This window comes from Falco punctatus (assembly GCF_963210335.1).
Source record: "Falco punctatus genome assembly, chromosome: 11".
Taxonomy (NCBI): domain Eukaryota; kingdom Metazoa; phylum Chordata; class Aves; order Falconiformes; family Falconidae; genus Falco; species Falco punctatus.
Window position 1 is genome coordinate 28778427 of NC_137591.1, and position 21334 is coordinate 28799760.

General features: G+C 44.3%; 1 protein-coding gene across 2 annotated transcripts in view; it reads left to right on the plus strand.

The window, feature by feature from the left end:
* Nucleotides 1-21334, plus strand: part of ACBD6 (acyl-CoA binding domain containing 6) — an 88030-nt gene that overhangs the window by 15948 nt on the left and 50748 nt on the right. For both annotated transcript variants that reach the window (XM_080407460.1, XM_080407459.1), the window contains exon 4: nt 10762-10844. In XM_080407460.1, the coding sequence (XP_080263586.1) occupies nt 10762-10844 (83 nt within the window). The remainder of the gene's footprint in view (nt 1-10761; nt 10845-21334) is intronic.

A 21334-nucleotide genomic window follows, 5' to 3' on the forward strand; every position in this document is an offset into this window, starting at 1 on the left:
AAGATTTATACCTTTTCTTTGTCCCTCCTTCCTACAAACATACTGTATGTTAAGTATGCAATCTTACTAGCCCTGCAAGGGCTAACTTTTGCTTGTAACGATGTTAGCCCCTGTGTTTCCAGCTCAGATCCAGCAGTGCTGATGCACAGTATTGTTAGCGTACTGTGGGCAGCATCATATATTCTCTCGCAACTACTCAGATGTAACAGTAGCTGTTTTCTGGGGTTGTAAACAAGAAATTGAGGGGCTTCTTGGTTTTGGCTCCCAATGCAGTGATTTTGGTTAAAAATTCAAGCAAAGATGAAATATTTTTTTCCTTTTGAATTTGTCAGTGAATTAACTTTCATCATCTTGCACTAATTCAAAAAAATACCTTGTACTATCTGGAATGTATTCAGAAAAAAGAATAATTAGAAATGTAGCTCTGCCTTGCTGATGCTGAGTGTGCTGCTGCAGCATAGTGATGTGTGTGGCACCCCAGCGTCATGATTCCTGGCTTACTGGTGGATTAAGACACTGCATGCTAGCCAGATATACCAGAGGCAAACGGAGGAAAAATCCCATCAAATCAATTTAAGTATATATATCAAACTACTGGCATTCAGTGATGACAAGATGTAACAGAATGAGGCAAGGTACTTGCTTTAATGTGTAACTTTCTGTGGAGCCGGGACTTTGGTGGTTTTCTTTCCCCTGTAATAGATGTCCAGAAGTAACAGGTTTTGCTTTATGGCTATAGTGCACGGGTAGCAGTCCCACAGCACCTGGTTATTCTGTATTCCCGCAGCTGTGGGGCTGGAACCATGGGATACAGCTGAGCTCTGGGATCTTAAAACTTGACTTGAGCAAGTGCTCTCCTAGCTGAGAAAGCATCTCAATATCAGAGAAGGGCCACCAGATCAGGTTTAAGTTGCTGCTGATTCTCTGCTGTGGATTGTTGCTGCTGTGGCTGAGTTGACAAAAAATGGATAGGTGCTGATGCTTCCAGGAAGAGCCCAAGATCATGGCTTAATCTGAGATGGCAAGGTTGAATTTAAGATGTCAAACCACAAGCTGAAGTGGCTGAGGTGCAACCAGGTGTTGCCCTCTGCCGTTTTTTTTCCTTGAGGTGGCAGTTTCTGGCAAAGCAAGGAATGGTTTTAAATGTCACATGCAGAATGTCATACACAGTCTTCATTTGCTGCAGATTTTAGCAGCCAATGCTGCTTCTCGCCAGCAACAAAAACGTGGCTAACAAAAGTATGGGAAAGCTTGTTTTTATGAAACAGCTGTGTAAGGCTGGAAGCAGAAAGAGCGGTGTTGTTGCATGAGAAGTGTCTCCACCAGCAATCAAAACTTTCCTGTTAGGTTCATTTCTGTACTGACATTCCATGGGCTAAAACAAATGGGAAAATGAAGCTTTCAGTACTGCTAAGCAGCATTACAAAATTGGGATCTGGGGAGATTGCATCATGGGCTGACAGAGGGAAGGTGTTGAACCAAGCAGGATGGTGTCAGGGCTGTAGGGACAGGGCAGGCAAGCAGGCAGTGAGATGAGTTAGGGGCTTGAAGCAGAGGCTGAAAGAGCAGGCTGAACGTAAGGCTGATGTAACAGGAGGTCTAGAAGGGGACAAAAAGCAGATAAGAAGTTGCAAGGAGAGGTGGGGAGGAACAGCAGGGTAAGAGATGCTTTCCCTGCTCAATTTTAGCTTCCTGCTGGCCTGGCCACTTCCCAAGCAGCAGAGAGTCTCCCTGACATCTTTGGACCCCAGTATTTTCCTGGGGTGCTCAGAAGAAGGTGGGCATTCAGGAGGCGGACGTTCAGTTGCTCTACAGGTTGCTCAGGAGATCGTGGTAGCCTCTCATCCAAGTCTTGCTCCTGTTTTGGCCAGCAACCCGCCAGGCTGTGCTAGCAACTTGGCGGTTTTAAAAGGGGTAGGGTGCAACCTCTAATTAAAAATCCAATTTTTCAAAGTAATTGAAACTGTTACAGAAATTTCAACGTGCTGTGTCAGATGCTGTTACAAAATTCAGGAACTTGGGTAGAAATTACGAATTTATCTTACTGTGCAGTATGTAATACCTTGATTTTTTAGGTATAGAGTTGTAGACATTTATTTGATGGTATTCAGACACAGGGAGGGTCCGTGTACCCTGCTGCTTCCATTCGGTTGTGTAAAGGCTGGTTTAAAAGAGAGCATGTGTTAATTAAAAATAGCATATGCTTTTCAATAGTTGTAATTGTTTTGTGTGTAACATAAGCTATAGCATAATTGGGCTGTTTCTTTAGTGAAAATACAGCTTTTCATGTTAGAACAAGGTTAAGTGGTTATGTTTAGCTTGCTCTTTACACGAAGTATCAAGGAGGTATTGAGTGTAATTACTGGAGATTAAGATGTTGTTTGGAAATTAGCTAACACATTGGTTAATGTCTTGTAAATGCTATTTGTCTCTTAGAGTGGAAAAAGAGTTATCCTTTAAAAGAGCAGGTATTGTCTAGTACTTAGATACTTGGGCACTATTGTACCCCTTTACTGCTATTGTAAGAAAAGATGGCACTCCTTCAATGTCTCTAGAGCATCCTGTGAGTGTGTTGAGCTGAACTAACCAACACAAAGGCACTAAAAGGCTCAGACACAGCGGCAGTGCAGGGCGCTGGGCAGCTGCCTCCAGATCCTGCTGCATCCTTCTGGCTGAGCCTGCAAAGGGTTACACCATAACGTCAGAAACCTTTGTTCCTGCTGGGATGCTCAGATCCTTCCCTTGCCTGAGCCTGTGGGGACAGGGACCAGTGAAGATCTCTTCATTTTATATTTCTCTGTCTGCAGAGCTCATAAATCCACGCTCTGCCTTCACAATCCAGATCTGTTGGAGGAAACACATTTCAGTGGTGCTGGTCAAACAGCCTTGGAGCCGTTCCTTTTGCGAATGGGGAAATTGGCCTCTGCCACTGCTGTACTGCTGTCTGGCCCAGTGTCACTCCAGAAAGTACAGGATGACTATGTCAACAGGCAGGCTGGGGGTGGGGGCTGATGTCCTTCCTTTGTTTCTCAAAAGTGAGAGTTGCCTTTGGCTTTCAAGCTTCAGAGCACGTGTTTCATCTCGAGCTATGTAGCCTTTCAGTATTTCCAGTTTGTCTCGGAATATACTTCTGGCTCATACAAATGTCTGTGTAAATCTATATAAATGAATATCTTGCATTAACTTGACCAAAACCAGCAATTACAGTACAGGCTCTGCTTGTATCTATAGCTTGGTCCCCTCTGCCTGGGCATTTGTGGATTTTCATATGGGTGATGTGACAGAAGTGATTGATTGCTTCCAGGGCTGACGATGCAATGCTCTGTGTTCCCCTCGTGAAAGCTCAGATTTCTGCAAGCTGCCTCATGTCGGGAGGGTGCAAACAGGCCACTCTCTTCACCCTTTGGTCTGCAGGCTTTGGGAGTCTGCAAGTTACTGCAGGGTCCCCAAAAAGGGGATGAGGAAAGGAAAGTCTGCTGGTGGTCTTGTGTTTGCCACCTCTGTGTCTGGTTTTCCATTCAAAAAAAAAAAAAGCTCCACAAATCAAAACGTGTTGGAAGCCACTGCATTAGGGTTTTTTTGATTGAGCATATTATTTCATTCCATGCATATGTTAAAATGTACACAGTGAGTCATGAAATCACAGCTACTGGCAAGTATAAAACTTACTCAAAATTATGTTAAGCATTTTACATTTATTTCCACTCCCCTGACTGTCTTTACTACTAATTTCCAACTGTGATTATGGTGCAGTTATTAACTAACTCGTTATAGGTTAAATGAGTAATCTGCAAGGCCTTGTTTTAGATCACAGTGCTGTTTAATTATGACATTAATTATAGTGTGTTTGTTTTTATTTTTTGAATGTAATCCGGAAAATATTTTCCATGTCTTATGTTGTGTTTTTTAAGAGGAAATCATGTGATGAGGTTTAAAAGGACCAGAAAAGTGTTTTTTTTTCCAAATGTAGCCATTAATGGAATATTAACTAAACCGCCCCTGCAATATTTAAAACAAAACAAACCAACAACCAAGCCCCACGTTATCCTGCGGAGTGTACTGCCATTTTTTACAGGACAGTTTGCTCAAATGGTACAGATCCTCAGTGGTCTCTTGAAAACGCTCCAGGTGCTGAGTCATGTGCACGCTCTCCCTGAGCTGCTACCGGGAGCCAAGAGGGATTGTTGAGAGAGGAATATTAAAATAGTCTGTTTATGACGGCCATTAATACGCCTGGTGCGGAGCGTACAGCAGCCTTGCATGAAAGGTGGCTTTGTAGCAGAGGCTGCCCTCAGCCAGGGTGTGTTTTTATCTTGTTTGGATGTCACTGGCCTCTGCCAGTCTGTGAAGAGTGGTGAGAAATGCTGAGCTCACGCATTTTAGCTGGGAAAGGAGGATTTTGCATCCTGCTTGAGCGTTTAACGTAGTGCCTAATTTTATAGATGGTAAAAAAATAATTATTCTAGTAGCATCACCTCTGAAGGGTTAATACTATCCTGCCCTCCTGCTGCAGGTAGTGTGAAGTTCAGCTGAGCTGTAAAATCAGAAAGATACAGGTGGAAAATACCTTTGGAAGAGAACATTGTTTGTCCTCATTTCATGCTTCATTAGCCGATCTGCCAGAGGACACTCCTGCATTGTTCCGGGGTCAGGAGCCTCCTGCAGTGCTGGGGGAGAAGGGACATCTCCTCCCTGTCCAAGGGCTCTCATCTTCGGACCACCTGCATTTGGGGTGGAGAGCACCCTCCTCCCCTTGGCTTTCCTGGCACTGGCCTTAACTAGCAAAGGAAAAGACGGCAGCAATTATGGCACACACAATTAACGAGCTTCTAATCTCCAGCCTTGTGTGTAATTGCTGCTGTCAAATACAATTAGTGTCTGCCCAAGTTCCCTTCCCAGGGGGATGGCCAGGCTGTGGCACAGAGGGAAAGGAGGAGGGTGAGTATCTGAAACTTTAGGAGAGTTTACATTTTCTTGTTAGCTTCCTAATAATCCTCACTCCTCTCAATTTGTGTCCAGAAATGTTAATCCAAAGCATTAAGGGGACATGGTGGCCAGCAAAGCAGGCCTCGAGGTCTACTGTTGGGTTAACTGTGAAGTGTCTTCTATAAAATTTGTCACCTGAGACTGTACCAGCTTAATTACAATTCAATCAGCACACTTCAGGGATTTACTGGTACCTTTATGTGAGCCTGATGAGGTTGCAGGATGTTGCTTGTCCTGTCGTGGCAGCTGAGACTGGAGTTGCTGATCACCTCTCAGGTGTATTTTGGGGCGCTGGGACCTGGGCTAGGGTTTCTCCTGCCCAAGCAGACCTCTGTGAACATCCAGCACTTGCAGCTCCTCCAGACTGTCCAGTTCAGGAGCCTCAGTTGTACCCCAGAGCCCTTGCAGGCACCCTGCGAGGCCAAGGCAGATTTTGGTTGGTTCTTTGGTGGCTGCTGAAGGCTGCCACGTTCCTGTTGAGCAGGGCGTTTCACTGTTCTGCTGTTGTGTGTCTGCACCTTCCTGCAAAGTGGTACAGAGCAAGGTAATGTGTGGCCCTGGCGCTGAGTTCTGCGCAGGGCCATGCGGGGAAGCCAGGGAGCATGCTATGGAGAAACCCTCCTCTACAGCTCACCCATTGCTCCAAGAAGGTGAATTATGCAAAACGCATGTAGACTGAAATCTGTACTATGTATTTGCTGCTGTGGAAACACTTGAGAAGTTTTGATAGTAGTAATTTTGCTGGGAGTGTTTCTTGTCTCCATACCATAAAGCTGGATACAGCTGCTGCTCTGCCTCAAGTTGTGTCAGATTCAGAGGAGGAGAAAAACAGTACAGTAAGTAGCCTCTGAACATTGAATCATAGAATCATTTAGGTTGGAAAAGACCTTTAAGATCATGGAGTCCAACCGTTAACCCAGGACTGCCAAGCCCACCGCTAACCCATGTCCCCAAGTGCTACATTACATACCTTTTTAAGTATGCCCAGGGGTCATCCAGTATCTCAGCCACCTCCCTGGGCAGCCTTGTTCCAGTGGTTGACCACCCTTTTGGTGAAGACATTTTTCCCAACACCCAGTCTAAGCCTCCCCTGGCACAGTTTGAGGCCTTTGACTTGTGTCCTATCACTTGTTACTTGGGGGAGGAGACAGACCCCCACCTTGCTGCAAGCTCCTTTCAGGTGGTTGTAGAGAGCGATAAGGTCCCCCCTGATCCTCCTTCTAATCTAAAATAACTTCTTCCATGCGCTGCAGTGGCTCAGGTGTCAGATCCTGATGCATAGCTCATTTAAGTTGTCCCACGTTTCTGTTTCCAAGATGTGTGATGATGAAGAAATTGGATCTTGACTGTTTTAAGCCGTTAGCCAATGTAACTTCAAAGATAAGTATTTTGATTAGATGAACCTTTTTGCTAATGGCTTTCTCTTTTTCTTAAATATGTATTTATGTGAAGGTACTTAAAGGTTTTAGGTGTGGAGAAAAGCCAGAGTGAGATGTGAGGGAATTGGGGGGGTTGATAGTTGTGCTGGGCAGCACAGCCACGTGCCGTGCCAAACAGCTCTTGCTGCTGCTTGTGTTGGGTGTCTAGATGTGTGAAATTAGCCAGGCAGAGTTCTTGTTTTGCTCTGGATCAAGCTGGGGTGCCCTACATTTAACCAATGCCTAGGGTCTAGCTGTTCTTTTAACTCCAAGATCTGGGTTTGGTGTGTGTAGTGTTTTGGTGTTTTTTAAAGCTTCACTGAAACTTGTGCTGTTCCTGCTTTTTTGTAGTGTCTTTGTAGGACTTCTCTGTACCTTTCCTTCTGTCAGATTCATGAGTGCCTTGCCCTACATATAAAATAGCTGTGTGCCATTCGGTCCCAGCTAATCACTGATGATTTTGCATGATGTTCACTTGCATCTCTATAACAAGTGATGCAAAAATTCAAGAGGAGAAATGGATCATGCGGTGAGCATGGGAGACTTAAGACCAAAACAGAAGGTGAACTGAAAACTCTCACAAAGAAAACGTTTGTCTCTAGTGGTTTATTGTTTCCATAATGCTTAGTATGATAAAGCTATCTTCTCTCTTGCCTTTATTTTTCGATCATGATTAGACTTTAATGTTGTTAAAGCTTATAAGTGAGTTTGAGCTACTGTCTTGTTGAAGAGAAGATGGAGCTGAAATTTTCAGTGAGGCATTGGACAGGGTTTTTTAATGTGTCTGTCATTATATGTTAACCTCTGAACTGGGACACGACGTCTGTTTTATGGCTGACAACAATTTAAAAGTATACATCTTGACATCATGGATAAAGGAAGAAGGGGGAGTGGAGAAAAAAAAGAATTAATGATGTTAGCAAATATTAGTCCCTGTATTTCCATTTTGCTCAGAAAGTGGTTGTCAGGCTTTGAGGCCGTCTGGAGCAGCATTGTCAGTGACAGCCAGTCGAGATGCGATTGTACCTTGAATCGAGCTGGTCTTTTATTGACAAATACAGTGCACTCGAGGCAGGGATGAGGATGCTCTGCTGTCTGTTCCAGGAGGAATGCGGCTTTTCTCCTGGCATTCCTGGTGACATTTGAGAAGGATAGTTCTGGGCTTAGTGGAGTTCTCTGCACCAGTCTGTGAGTGCATCGGGAGTCAGGGGAGTTGAAAATGTCTCTTAATGAGTACGTATGCTGCATACTGAAGCACGTATTTGCCCATGATTTATGCTAGCTTTGGTCAACCACATCCACATACTAAAGTTAACTGTCGAGAATAGTACTGACTTTGGTATCAGCTTTAACTGTACACGAGCAACCAAGAATCAATGGGCAAGAATTAGGGGTAAATGAGAAATTCCAGTGCCTCTTAAGGCCTCTTAATACTTCTTTACCATCTCTTTCCAGGTCTCTTACGTGCTGCTGCCTGTGCTTTGGCACTTGAGCGCAATCCTCCACGGTTTCTTCCTGTGCTGTCACAAATTCCCCTTTATTCACGCAGTTTTTAACTGGCAGTTTGAAGGCAACCCCCTCACACTCATGGAACCCACAGTAATTTTTGTCTTTTCTATAGCATCTCTCTTGCATGGTCCTCGCTGCGGATAATACTGCTGTCATCTCTGTTGGATTCAGATTGCAAATTATGGGAGCTTGGGATCATGCTATTTCTTAACTATCATTAGTTACATGTGTATCTGCAGTGCTTTTGGACAGCGCTGCCAGCAGTGAAAGAAATTGAGCTGGCTTAATTGAGAGCTACATAGTTAATTATTAGCGCCTCTTTTAACAGAGGAGAGAGAAAATTTGCAGTGTCAGTTTTTAATTTCATTGTGGTTTGCAGGGTAGTGTGGCTTTAAACTCACTGGTTGTTATCTGTGTATATGTAGCATTTGCTTTCCAGCCTTTTTCTGTTGTAGAAATGTCAAGAGATTTGAGAAGGAAAGTGCATCTGCACCCTACCGATCCCTTCAGCCAGTATGGGCAATGAATAAAAACAGTGGTTCCTGTTAGTGCAATAGCTGCGATGCGGTTTGGAAGGAGTAACTGCTTCTGTTCCACTTCTTTCATTACCCAGTTTGGTACATCGTGCTCAGATACTGTGTGCAAATCCCTGGCAGGCTGGGTAGTGCAGATATTGGAAGTGGGCAGATGAGCTCATGGTGTATAAGCAAGTTGTCAGGGGCGGCTGGAAAGAAACTAGTCTGTATCTACGTCAAGGCAGAGTTAACGTTTTGGGGAAGAAGCATTCCTTGTAGCTGGACAGATTCCCCTTGGGAAGTCCAGTGGTGATGAATGGTGGAGCCATGATGCTGTCTTTCATGGCTCTGCAGAGTCGGGGCACACATTAAATTCTGAGAGGATAGCTGACACTTTCCTGTACATTTTTCATAAACTTGTTCTACGTATCGAAGACTGTGATGGAATAAGCTTGGTTCAGCATTCATAAATTGAATATTGAGTTACCTATTTCTTTGTGAAAGAGATGAGATAAAAGCTACTTGGACGAAGTAACCTGTGTATGGATTAAAAGCCAGAGAAGTTTTTTGCCTGAGCATTTTTGGGAAGCCTTTATCGCTAAGTTTCCCGATGACCTTATGCGTACTCAATCAACGTGATTAATCTTTGGTAGAAATTCATTGGTTGTGCAAAGAAGGTGAATTTAATCCAAGAAACCTTTTTTACAGTTTCTGCCTCTAGAAAGACAAAATGTATTTTCTCAAGTGTTGTTTCTGACTTTGAAGAAAAGCAACAACCAAAAACTGTAGTGGGAAGAGATGAAAGAACATAGATTAAAAATGCTTTGTAGTTTCTGATACTGGTTGAATGATCACTGTCCCTCAATATCGAAGGAGATAGACTAGTTGTGAATATAGCTTCCTTTCATAGAAGTAACTCTTGCATGTAGTAGGAGATGATCTGAAATTAATTTTCTTTATAAGTGGTGTGGAAATAATTGATGGACAGTAAGGTTCTCTGCTAAATAATGTTTTAAGAGGGGCATTGCACTGTAAAGACTCTGAAGCCCTTTTCCTTCAGGAAGGGAGAACTTTGTGTCACCTTTTTCTCTAAATTAGAGAAAGCCTACTTGCCATAAAATAGGTTTCAAAGCCAATTTCCTTTCCATTTTTTCTCATAAAGAAATATGTCGGTGATATCTGCAAACCCAAACATTACAGCTTTGAGCAGGTACAGGAGAGCTGAAAGGTGGAACTGGTTGGCTCAAACTGGGCAGAATGTAAAAAATAAATGTATTATGGAGAAACAGTAAATTGATTTAAAACAAAAGCAGTCTAGAGATCAGGAAGACAGACAAATGGAAACAAGTTTTATTAAAAAAATAATCTAGTATCTTTCTAGGTAGAATTCTGATGAGGCAGCAATGCTTTTTGGTGTAATCAGCAATGTATTTCAGCTACTGAGAGACTGCTAAAGGTTGGGATGGCTTTCCCTTTGCTTCTGATTTTGTTCACCCTGAGTGTGATAATCTCTCATCACGGAAAGCTGCAGAACTGTCCACTGACAACAGCACGTTGCAATTAATGGGCTGGTTTTATAAAGAATTCCTGCAGGGAATTGCAAACCAGTTTTGACTGTTTACCTGAAGACCAAGAAACTAGATGCCCTAGAAGAGTTAGGGCTGCCGGTGCCCTGCACCCCCTAATAGGGTCAGGCTTTCAGACAGCATGCACTTAACCCTTTCTGAAAGTCTGGCATCCATGTAAAGTCAGCCAGTTGGAGATACCAAACTGCAGGATGTTTTTTTGAAAAGGTAGGCCTGAGGCTCCGTATCGATCAATCATTATTCTAATTGTTCATTTCTATTATGGTGGGAATCATTCGGAATCCTAGAGTTCCTGGGAGTAAATCATTTGGAAATGCTGCCCATTATAAAATTTAATTTTAAATCTATATTAAATAGATTTATAAAGGCAAGCTTTGCAATCTAGTAACATAACATTATGCTACCTCACAGAGGCTCAGCTTTTGGGTCCTAAGGGGCCACGGCTGGGAGTGCTGCAGAGGCCGTGCTTTGGCTGGTCGTGAGCGGGACAGCAGGACTGCCAAGCCTACCTTTCAGGTGACCTTCTGGGCCACCTTCAGAGGAGCATTGACCCGGTTTGCTGAGAGATCCATCCAGCTGCTCGGGATGGAGCAGGGTCGTGGGGTACCGTCTGCCGTGAAGATGCGGCTTTCAGAGGGCTGATCCCATCTCTGGGGCAGGGGAAGGGGTGGGAGGTGGCAGAGGGGTGGCACAGGCTGGAACGGAATGGGAACCAGGATGCTGGACCAATCTTTCTTTTTCTTTCAGACAACAGAGAAGAGGGGAAAGGAAAGCAAAACTGCATTCGGAGGCCCAGTTGTCAGCTCATTATATCAAGAAGAAACAATCAGGTGATTATCTGTGCTGGACTTCAGTTAAAACCAGTATTTTTCTAATGTCGTTTTGTTAAGATTTTTTTTTTTAATATTGCACAAATGTGGTGGCAACTACAACAGGATAATAAATGACAGGAAAGAACTTTTCAGGTTCATAATCATTTAAATCAATAACTGCCTGTATCATTGCCAGGTAGTAACCTTTCCCTAGCGCAAGATGTGGAGGAAGGGCAAGGCTTCCCATTTTTCAGTTATATGGCTACAAAAAGGTAATATTGGATATTTTTAATAGAAAGCTATTCAGACAGTACCTTTTTCAAATAGTTATTTCTTTACCAATACATTCATTAAGGATTGTTCAGTGAAGGTTTTAATGTTGGACAATGTTTGCCTTCAGGGAGAGTTTGTACCTTATATCAAATTAATTTCTTTCTAGCTTCTGCAGTAGACATAGCAGAATCGCATTTACTGAACTAGAATGGCTGCTATTTAAAAACTGTCAAGGTGCTAGTAGTAAGTGACATTAGCTACTGAATAAGGACAGCTGGGTTTTTTTGTTTGCTTGGCTTTTTACTGTTCTAGACTACTAATCATGGGTATAATATTAACTCCAATACCTAAATGATTGCTTGGAGGATCTTTCAGTATACAGCATCATATTTTTAGTTAAAATGAACAGTCAGGGAAGACTAAATTTTTGAGCAGTGTTTGCTGTCATGTTACAGTCACTCATTTATGTGTATGTGATCCCATTTGTTTTTTTTGAATGTCTTATATCATTTTAGCCCCAGGAAATTAAAAGATAAACACTGATTTCTCTACATATAGCTTCCCAAGCTTGCTGAGAACTTTCCCAAAGTGTTAAAACTCTAACACAGCATTTCTTTGGCTTTTTGTCACAAACTAATGAAAAATAAATCTTGAGCAGGTGGCTCCAAACCCTTTGCGAGGAGCTCAGGTAGAAATTGATATGGCTGTTCTGCCTAAGCAAATAGGGTGGCAGTTTTCTGCATGGCAGTAATGCAGACACTTCCCTCGGTGTTGCAGTCCTCTTCATAGCGAGATGGAACAGCTGGCGAGGAGTTGCCTTCTCTGCCTTATGTGGAGAGCCAACACGTCTTTAACTTGCCCCTGGATCTTGACCAGAGTTGGTCAGGTATGACCTTGGTTTAACACACTGTTTGGGGAATTATAAATAGCACTTCTGCTAGCCACAAGCTCCTTTTTCTTCCCTGCTCTGTCAGTGTAGGTCTCGGCCAACATCCTTGATCTCATTTTGACCTTGTGGTTAAATCCTGTTTGAGCTCTTGTTTTAGGAGTGGAACATATGAGTGCTGCCCAGTGTTGGTTGTTAAGTGTGAGCTATGTTTAGTCTTACAGTGCTTATAGAGTCTCAGCTATCCCAAGCCTGTGACCCTTCCTGGACACAAAATACAGCACAACATAAAGGAAAAGAGAGTTTGTTCTGGTTGTCTTGACTAGTCTAAATCTTCTTGTCATATTTTTGTTTTATTTCCATGAGAACATGACTTGTGCAGGGCTTGAAGATAAGTACAGTTTCAAGTAGTTTTTTCCCCCAAACATACCATGAGAAACATACGTGTTGCATGTTTAGTATGATATCGTTGTAGTCTTTATGAATGAGAGTGTAAGCAGATGTAGTCTCTGACGCAGCTAGAATAGGGTGATTCTGCTGAAAGTGAGTTAAATGAAGTCTCCTGACTCAGCTGGCAGAATGGAAACTCACGTTAGCACAGGTTGACTTGCAGGCATCGGTGCCTTCAGCTGCAGGGTAGGAAGTGAGTGTCATAATCTCACTCACATGCAGGTTGTACAGCTTCAGCTTTCTTGGTGCAGTTGTCCATGTGTTCTGGCTTTTGTCTACTTTCATTCTCTTACTGGAACAGGGAATAAATGTTTGCAAGTTGAGGCACATCTCTAATGGTGATGATAATAAAAGCATAGTCCTCATCAGCAAAATTGCACTGGTACCAAATTTGCAAGCAGATGAGCCAAAGGAGGGTGGCTCTGGACATTCAAGTTGGCATCCAAGTTTATCTAGAGCGCGGAGTGAAATGGTTTGGTAGATACCACTCGCCTGAGAAGGGTGACACTTCTGAGGCTGAGAGTGGTTACTTACAAGAACATAAGGTTAGCATTCAGTAACACTTCAGTGCACTTGTAAATAGAATGTAGTCTTAAAAAAATAATGCATTTTCTGTAGGGGAAGAAAATGTTTAAGGGGAAAGAAAATAGCTTGAGCCAGCATAAATTTAAATACATTGATAGTTACAGGTAAGTCCCGTGCTGTAAGTTCAGTGTCTTATGCGTATGCTACCTCAAAACCTAAGATCTGAAAAAAACTTTGATGCAGACTATTTTATTGACTCCGTTGTTTATGGTGGGCCTACTGAAGCTTTACAGTAAGCTTGCAACGATTGGAATATAAATGAAACCACTTTAGTCTCTGTTTCCCAGGGCTGTTGATAGGATAAATATTTTCTAGTTACAGGATCATATTAAGGCACTCAGAATAAGCAAAAAAACCCCTTATTTTGTGTACTAAAAACTAAAGCTGGAGTCATGGATTCTGACAGACTGCTGAAAGCAATTTCTCAGCAGGCATTGCTCTGCCAAACACAGCCTACCGCATGCCCTTTAGGATTCCGCTGATGCAAAGGCAGGAAAAGGCTGTCTAATTTATCTGGAGCTCGCCATCGTCACGACCTCGCCTTGCACCAGGAGATAGACGAGAATGCAAGTGCGGATTTTTGAAGGTTCACCTAAGCAGGTTCGCTTGTTTTATTCTTACCAGCAGCTTTTGAACAGTTTATCAAACGGTTAACATTCTCCAGGCTGCTGCCATGTAATAGGAAGATGAGAGCTCTTGTTTTAAATAGTGTAAACCACTAGTTTACCATCAGCAGTAAACTACCAAGCAAAGCAGCAATGCCATTGCTTTCAAACTGGGTGTCTTAAAATTATGCATAAATAATGCTTACATTGCTTTTGTGGAATAAAATGCTTGGGTTTTAGGGTACAAATCTGTAAATATTGGTAACTGTACTTTGTCCATACCCTCCCCTAAAGTCAGCTGGATCAGAAGTAGGAGGAACTGGGGTGGTGCAAGGGCTGATTTTGCCTTATCGCTAATTATCTCAAATGTTTCTGCTTTGAGAACAAGACAGAAAAATGGTCAGTCTGACTCACAGAAGTATGTTGCACTGATTCCAAATAAATTCAAGAGCATCCACAGAAACAGGTTATGCTGATCTAATTAAATCAATTTAGAAAGAGATTCAGTTAAATCAGTGCAATTTGTGTGTTCATAGATCAATCCTCAAATCAGGAGAAGGTCTCTTGAGCTAATGAGGTGTAGCAGTTATTTACTTTGGGGTGCTGGGCACTGGTCATCAATTAGGAGTCATTAATAAACCCTGGCAATAAAGAGCTCAAGTGCCCCCAGTGACTAATGGGGAGCAGTTGCAGAATGTATTAGCGTAGTGCTCTGCCTCTGTGTTTCTCTGCAAATCACTTATCTCACTTCGGGCATTACATAAAAATAACGCATGCTGATGATTGAGGATGGGACTTGGAGGTTCCCTGGGATGGAAGGATTTAGAAATTGTCTGTGATTTCAGGCTGGGTATAGCGGTGGGGTTTTTTACTGCTACATAAAGCTTTATGTCTCTTTTCTGGTCTTATTACAAGAACAAAAGCAGTAGTAGTTGAGCTCTTTCATGATCAAATAGCTATAATTACAGTTTCACAAACCTGGGAAATGAGCAGTGAGATGAGGTTGACTGATGTGTCACCAATATAAATCTACTCTGAGACACAAACTGAGAGAGATGCCAAAAATACCATAGCATTGGAAAATCAACTTTAAAGTTATTTTTCAGGCAGTTTTTTTTCATGTGGGGGTGAGGGGGAGGCAGTTTCTAAGCGTTTCCAGCAAACGAAAGCATTGACTTGGCAGGTGGAGAATGCGAAATAACGTTGCCAAACATCCGTGTCCCTTTCCACTTCCACTGGAGGAGCCCTCCTGCTTCCACACAGCCTCGGCATGTTGGCATGGGAATGACATCCACGAGTCGGCACGGAGGCTTCTGCCATCCCAAGGGATTGCTGAAGAAGCCCTTTTCTGGGAGAAACTTCCACCCTTTCCCATAATGCTTGGGAGCAACCCCAGTCACCAGTGGGGCTCTGTTTCAGATCGGGGTGCAGAGAAGGCATCCCTTGTATTCAGGAGCCTGCCTGATGCCATGTAATCTATCAGAATTGTATTAATCCCACTAACGCAGCCGCCATCTGGACCTGCTGCTGGGCCGGCTTGCGCGAGCCCCCGTGATGGATGGCCTCGGGAATTGATTAGTTGTTGTGCGAGACAAATGAACTGTTTTGGCAGAAAATACCAGAGGTCGCTGCGTGTGGTCAGGCACAAAGGCTGCTGAATTTTAAAGAGCTGCTTCCAGCATCCATTGCAAGGATACCGCTTCAGAGCGGTGATGGCTTTTGAGACGAGCCCAGCGCTCCCGAGCACAGTTGGGGTTTTGTTCTCTCCCTCCAGTCCTGCTTTTGGGAACTCCAGCACTGGAAATGAGTGCAAAGCTGCAGAGATGTGGGAGCTGGCATCCTTGCCATGTTGGGAATTACGGGCCCGTGCCGGTATCATGCGTGCATTTGGGTGGCTGCGCCGCAGATGTCTGTCACTCGTGTGGATGCTGGGCTGTGCAGTCCCTGCGGAAGAGCTTTCCCGGTGGTGCGGAGCCTGAGCAGCCCGCAGCGTGCTCAGCCATGGCGTGTCTCAAACAAAACACCTGTGAGTCCAGGCAGCTGGGGTTTGGGGTTTTTTTTCAGGTCAGTGTTGTTTAGAAATGGATGATCTTTTGGTGCTGTTTAGCCGGCAAGTCTCTGACTTCCAAGATGATTGCCAAGTTTATTGCTTCCCCCGCTTTTTATTGTCCCTGGAGTGGTGACCCTTGGGGCTTTGCTTTGTTGTGCAAAGGGCCATCTTTGCCAAGGCCCACTTTACCTTTGGGAGAGCGCATCCTTCGGTGACGGTTCCTATTTGGGGGTTTTCAGGGCCGCCTCCTCTCCAGCGCTGCCGCTAATCTACCAAAGTGCGTGCGGCGGCGCGGTGACGGGTGGGGAATTGGATGACACATGTCTCGCTATGTCCCGGCGGCTCTCGGAGGACAGCATGCGAGTGTGGCAGCAAGTGGGCAACACTTCCCCTGGGATGGCCTGCCGGTTCAAAATAAACTTGAGTTATGGATTTATTCAGCTTGTAAAACCTCAGCTGGCATAAATAATTGAGAAAGCAAAGATTTGTCTGTGGTGCATACCTTAGGGACCCGCTCCTGCCTCCCTCCCTCCCACCACCCTTTCTTATGAAAATGATCCCAGTTGCACTGATAGATAATAACAACACCAAGCAATTAAAAGCTATGGGTGGCTGGAGAGAGGAGAAAAGGTTCAGTTAATGAGCTTTTCCTCTTCCTGTGCCCAGGAGAGCCTCAGAAGTGACGAGGCGATTAAAGCGAAGAGATAATTATAGATTATGTGAAAATGGGTCCCTTGGGGGCCAAGGGCCTTGACATAAACAGTAAGTGTTGCGAGTGTCTCTCAGCTCCCCGCACGCTGCCTGCTCCGCTCCGCCGCGCTCCTGCTCGCTTAGCAGCACCGTGCCAAGCAGACGGGCGAAGCCACCTGTTAGCGGCACCCGGGGCCGCTCTGCTGCGGGGCCGCTCTGCTGCGGGGCCACTGGGACGTGGCTTGGACCAGCCCCGGGAAAAGGGGAGAGGATGCCCAAAGTAGCACCCGATCACAGCCCTCTTCCCAGAGCTCTGTGCTGGAGGTAACCTGCGAGGGGGGAGGAAGGGGACAGGGCAAACCTGGAGGATGCTCTCTGCGCGAGGGTAGAATGTCTGAATTTCAAGTCTTTTTTTGTGCCCTTTGTCATGGCAGTTCTCAGTGTCTGCTTAGAAAGCTAGGAGCCTTACAGCACTCCAGGTAAGAAGGAAGTGAAGCCTGATTAACTGGCAGCAGATCTTTTCCATCAGCTGTTTAAAAACTGTTGGCTCAACACGTGTGTTGGACAGCATATGAAGAAGGCTTGTGAAGCCTTCCAAGCTTGGGGAGAGGTGGCTTCATTTAAGTTCCTCCACATCCTTTTATTCAAAGATGGAGAAAGCTGCCCATGTGTTACCTGCAGGCAACAGATACGCTTCAGCTCAACGTTAAATCAGAATTAGCATCTCTTGCTGGGAATGGGGGAGAGCAGATGAAAATACCTTTGGGGGCTGAACATGTGTCAGCAAGGAAGAAGAGAAACCCTTCTGGCCATCCTCAGAAAATAGATGTAAACACGTTCACTGCCTTTACTGACAGTCAGGTGGTTGCTGACTTGAAGACTCTTTTTTAGCTCGACAAAAAGAGCCAGTGCTTGTATGTCACACAATCTGACATGAAAACAAAACTGCATCTGAGTCTTCCTTGTAGCTACAGGTTTTAAATAATTGTGCATATCTCCATGAGACTGCGTTTCATGGTCTTTCACATCTGAAAATGCCTTAAGTGCTGTATTTTTACGTAAATTGAGATTTTTCTGAAAACTGATAGAAATGCTATGGGTCATGTACCACCGCCACCACCCAACATTACCTGAGCAGTGTCTTTGCAGTCTTACTTTTGTATTTCTGATGTGCTTCTGTCTGGGTTTAGATTGTTTCTACTGGTTTCTGGGCCCTGCTGTGGACTCTTACTAGTTTTATGCGGAGTGCAAATTCCTGCTAGGAACCAGTTTGATATAAACACTGCATCCTTTTTGTTTTCTTGTAGCTACTGCAGTGGAGGGATTATTCAATATGTACACAAACACACGTGAAATAAAGGGGAAATAAAAACCAACTGAGCTCCAAGGCTTTCAGGCTGTGTTTTGTATTTGTCCTGTGTGGGTTTGAATGCAAAGTCAGCAAATAAGAATAACTTGTCTTGATTCCATTCACACCATTCAAGTGGAGCTTTTTCCCCAATATTGGTCCCTCCAAAAATCTGGTTTTAACTCCTTTGAGCTCTTTTCTCAGTTTCCCTTCTTGGTTTTTGGCACGCAACTAGATCAAATTGTTTTAAATGTCTGGAGTGCAGCTCTGCATGGCTATTTTGTTTGCAGGTGGAATGTCTTCATTACAACTGCATGGGCTTTCCTCAAATTATTCAGAAAAGGGCTTATTTCTCTTTGTTAATGTTTATAGAACAGTTGGAGATAATACATGCTAAATATTTTTTTTAAGGGGCATTGGGAGTAGAGGAATGGTTTAAAGCTTGAGAAATAAATGCAGAGCTGAAAGATGAAATTTCCCAAAACCTTCTCTTAAGGTGGGGAAATTGCTATTCTGGATTAATTCCATTGTGGAGACTTCTGGAAGGAAAGTGGCTTTTTGGAAGGGGGATATATAGAGTATTTGCAGAGGTGGCTATTCCAGAAAAGCTAAATCATATCCAAATAGCTGTGTCAGGTCGTTTCCCCTTTACAGACTATAATTTCCTTGGGAAAAAACTGTAAAGGTCTTGTCTGGAAGCTGCAATGGGAAGATGGCCTGGGTTTGGTATGTCAGCGTTAACGTGTCGTCTCTCCGCCGGTTCAGGCCCTGCAGCATGCTCCCCATGGGGCACAGTCAGTTGCTTTATCGCTGCTGTGTACCTTCTGACACCTCCGGTGCTGCCGAGCGAGGTTGGCAGGGCTGAGCCACCCAGGCTCTGCAGCACGTGGAAGTGCCAGTGCCCAAGCTGACCGGGTGGCATCACTGCTGGGGATGGAGGGCGCAGCCAGAGCTCCTGGTTGTGACATGGCAAAGCAGCCGAGAGTAACTGAGGATGGTTGTGGGCTCCTCTAGCGGGGAGAGGCTAGGCTCTGCTCTGATGTTAACAGGAGAGTGATCTGTAATAAATGAAGTGCGTGACTGTGCAATGGGGAAAAAGCTGCTGGAACCAAGTTATTGTACAGTGTTGTCTGAAAAGCAGCTTCACCCAAAGGACTGCTTTCAGCAGCCCAGGGTGTGTTTGAGAGGTTGGACTAACAAGGTAGGACTGGAAGGACTTCCCAGCATATCAAATCAGCCCTTGTTAGTAGGGGCAGGCACGTCTCATGACCTCCATCATGAATCTGTCAAGCTCCATCTCGAGCAATATAAGCTTTTGCCTTTTCTAATCCTACCATGAGATTCTTTTTTTCTCCAGAATTCAAAGTAATTGCATCTAAAGCACGCGGTGATCTGTTTCCCAGGAGCCTGTGTGTAGTGAGTGGACAAGACCTCCAACAAATGAGTTCATGAGAACTGGTTAAGAAACTGGAAGACCCCTGTAATGTGCCTAGGCCTAAACATGGAGTGTGAAATCTTGTGCAGCAGCCAGCTCTTCACTAGAAAGGTGCAACTCTTGTCTGAAAGGACTGTTTGCATACCAAGAATAGCGGTGATATGCAGGAGAATGGTGCTACTAATGGAGCAAGGTGAGAGAGATCAGAGGAGGTGACTTCTTTGGAGAAAGCAGCATTCCACTCAGCTGGACTGACTCAGCTGGACTGACTCTTGACTTGAGCTGAGTATCGGCACTTTTTCCCATCTTTTGCTGGCACTGAGGAAGGAAACAGATGCTTGAGGTCTGAGGAATTAGAGTGTAACTGTAAGCTAGATGCAGAACAATAAAAGATGAAGTCAAAGCTGTGTCATGGAGCTCTGCCTGTCCTGATGGGAGCGGGGGATGTCGTCTTGGTGACAATAGGTATTTTCTTTTTGGGGGGACTGCAGGTCAAACAGCCTAACTTTTTCTTTGCAACCTGTTGCTCAGAAATGCAAATAATGTTTAGACTTTACTTTTGCTTGGTCTGATGCTTTTCAGCTTGTGAGGTTCAGGAGCAGTGCAAATGAATAGGAGGGGAGTACTGCTGCCTTTTAGCACCAGGGGATGGGTTCTCAGTGCTCCATTGCATTGCAGAAGCTGTTCTGTCCTGCCCAAAAGACTCACAGCAGAGCGACCTCCCTACTGGGTCTGACCTGCTCCAGCAACTTCCCACTTTGATGAGGAATTTCCTTTGAGGCTGTCAGGTCTGAGTCCTGCTGAACTTCCAGACTGTCTTAAACTAAGGTGATTGAAAACTGGGGATGTTGTGAGAGCCAGCTACTTTGTGTTTAACTCCTGTGAAGCTGCCAAGTCCCATAATAATGCTGATGGATTCATTTGAACCACCATTTTCATCTGGAAACTAGAGAGGGTAGTATGTGAGTTTACTTCCAGAAAACTAATGACCTCTCTACTTCTTCCTAGCAACACAGTTCTATCAGTGTATCTATACCTAAAGTTATTATTGTAAAACTGCCTCATGCTAGTATGGCATAGCCGCTTTTCCATAGAAAAATTGGCTGTGTAAGAAACTTTCCACTGGCATACCAGCACGGATGGTAGGAGAGTTGTACTTTCTCAGCAGTACAGGTGTCAGTAACTTCCCACCATTAGATAGATGAGTGCAGATTTATACAGCAAGATAAATATGTCTTGGGTCTGCTCTGTCCGTTTGCTAAAGATTCCTACCACCTGCTTTTTTAACTGCCACAAAGCACTGTAGCTCCAGTCACTCATACAAAGCTCTTTTGTAATGTTTTAAGAATCTGTGAAAGGTCTTAACTTTGTTAGAGATTCTGTTTGGTTGGCTGCTGAGAACAGAAGTTTCACTGTAGAGCTTTTAGCTCTAGAAGAAGCTATGGGTGTAACTCAAGCACCTGTGATACCACAACCTGATCTTTCTGCCCCCAAGCAGACCTAAGCGAGCGCACACCGGTGTCCTGGCACGTGCTGGTCCCCCTGCCTACACCAGCCTGCTGCTCTCGGCGGCAATCATGGTCAAGCTTTGTCTTAACACTGTCAACGCAAAGAGGAGGAGTGCAGTTGGGTCACTTGCAGGCTGGTGAATAAAAACCGAGCCCTGTGGTCAGGCAAACACCAAAGATGTCATAAATCCCTGGACAATTAGTTACCGAAGAGTACCCGATAATAGCAGGCTCCTGTTTTAAAGCCACCAAAAGAAAGTATTTGCCCACTTCTCACCCTTTCAGACACAGAATATGAAGTTGTAGAGCTTGTCCTTTAGAGAGGCCAAGAGTATGACTGGGTTAAAGAGCAGAACAGAGTGGAAAAAAGACCTAGAAGAGGCTAATAAATATGCTTATTTGGATGCAGGTTCTAGCTACAGAAATCCTTAAACCACAGAATTTCTGACACTGGGAGGATCCAACTGGGGACAGATTTGCTTTGCATGTGTCCCTGTTTCTGCTGCTTTTTTTCTCCAAGCCACTGTTAGTGGCCACTGTCTGAGATGGATGGCATCAGAAGGGTCTTTGGTCTGACCCAGGGTGGCTGTTACAAGTCTGTATAGTAGGGAGAAGAGCAGCTTTAGCCTTTTATCTTCTGTAGGATTGCAGTGATTTATACCAGGACTTGAACATGGG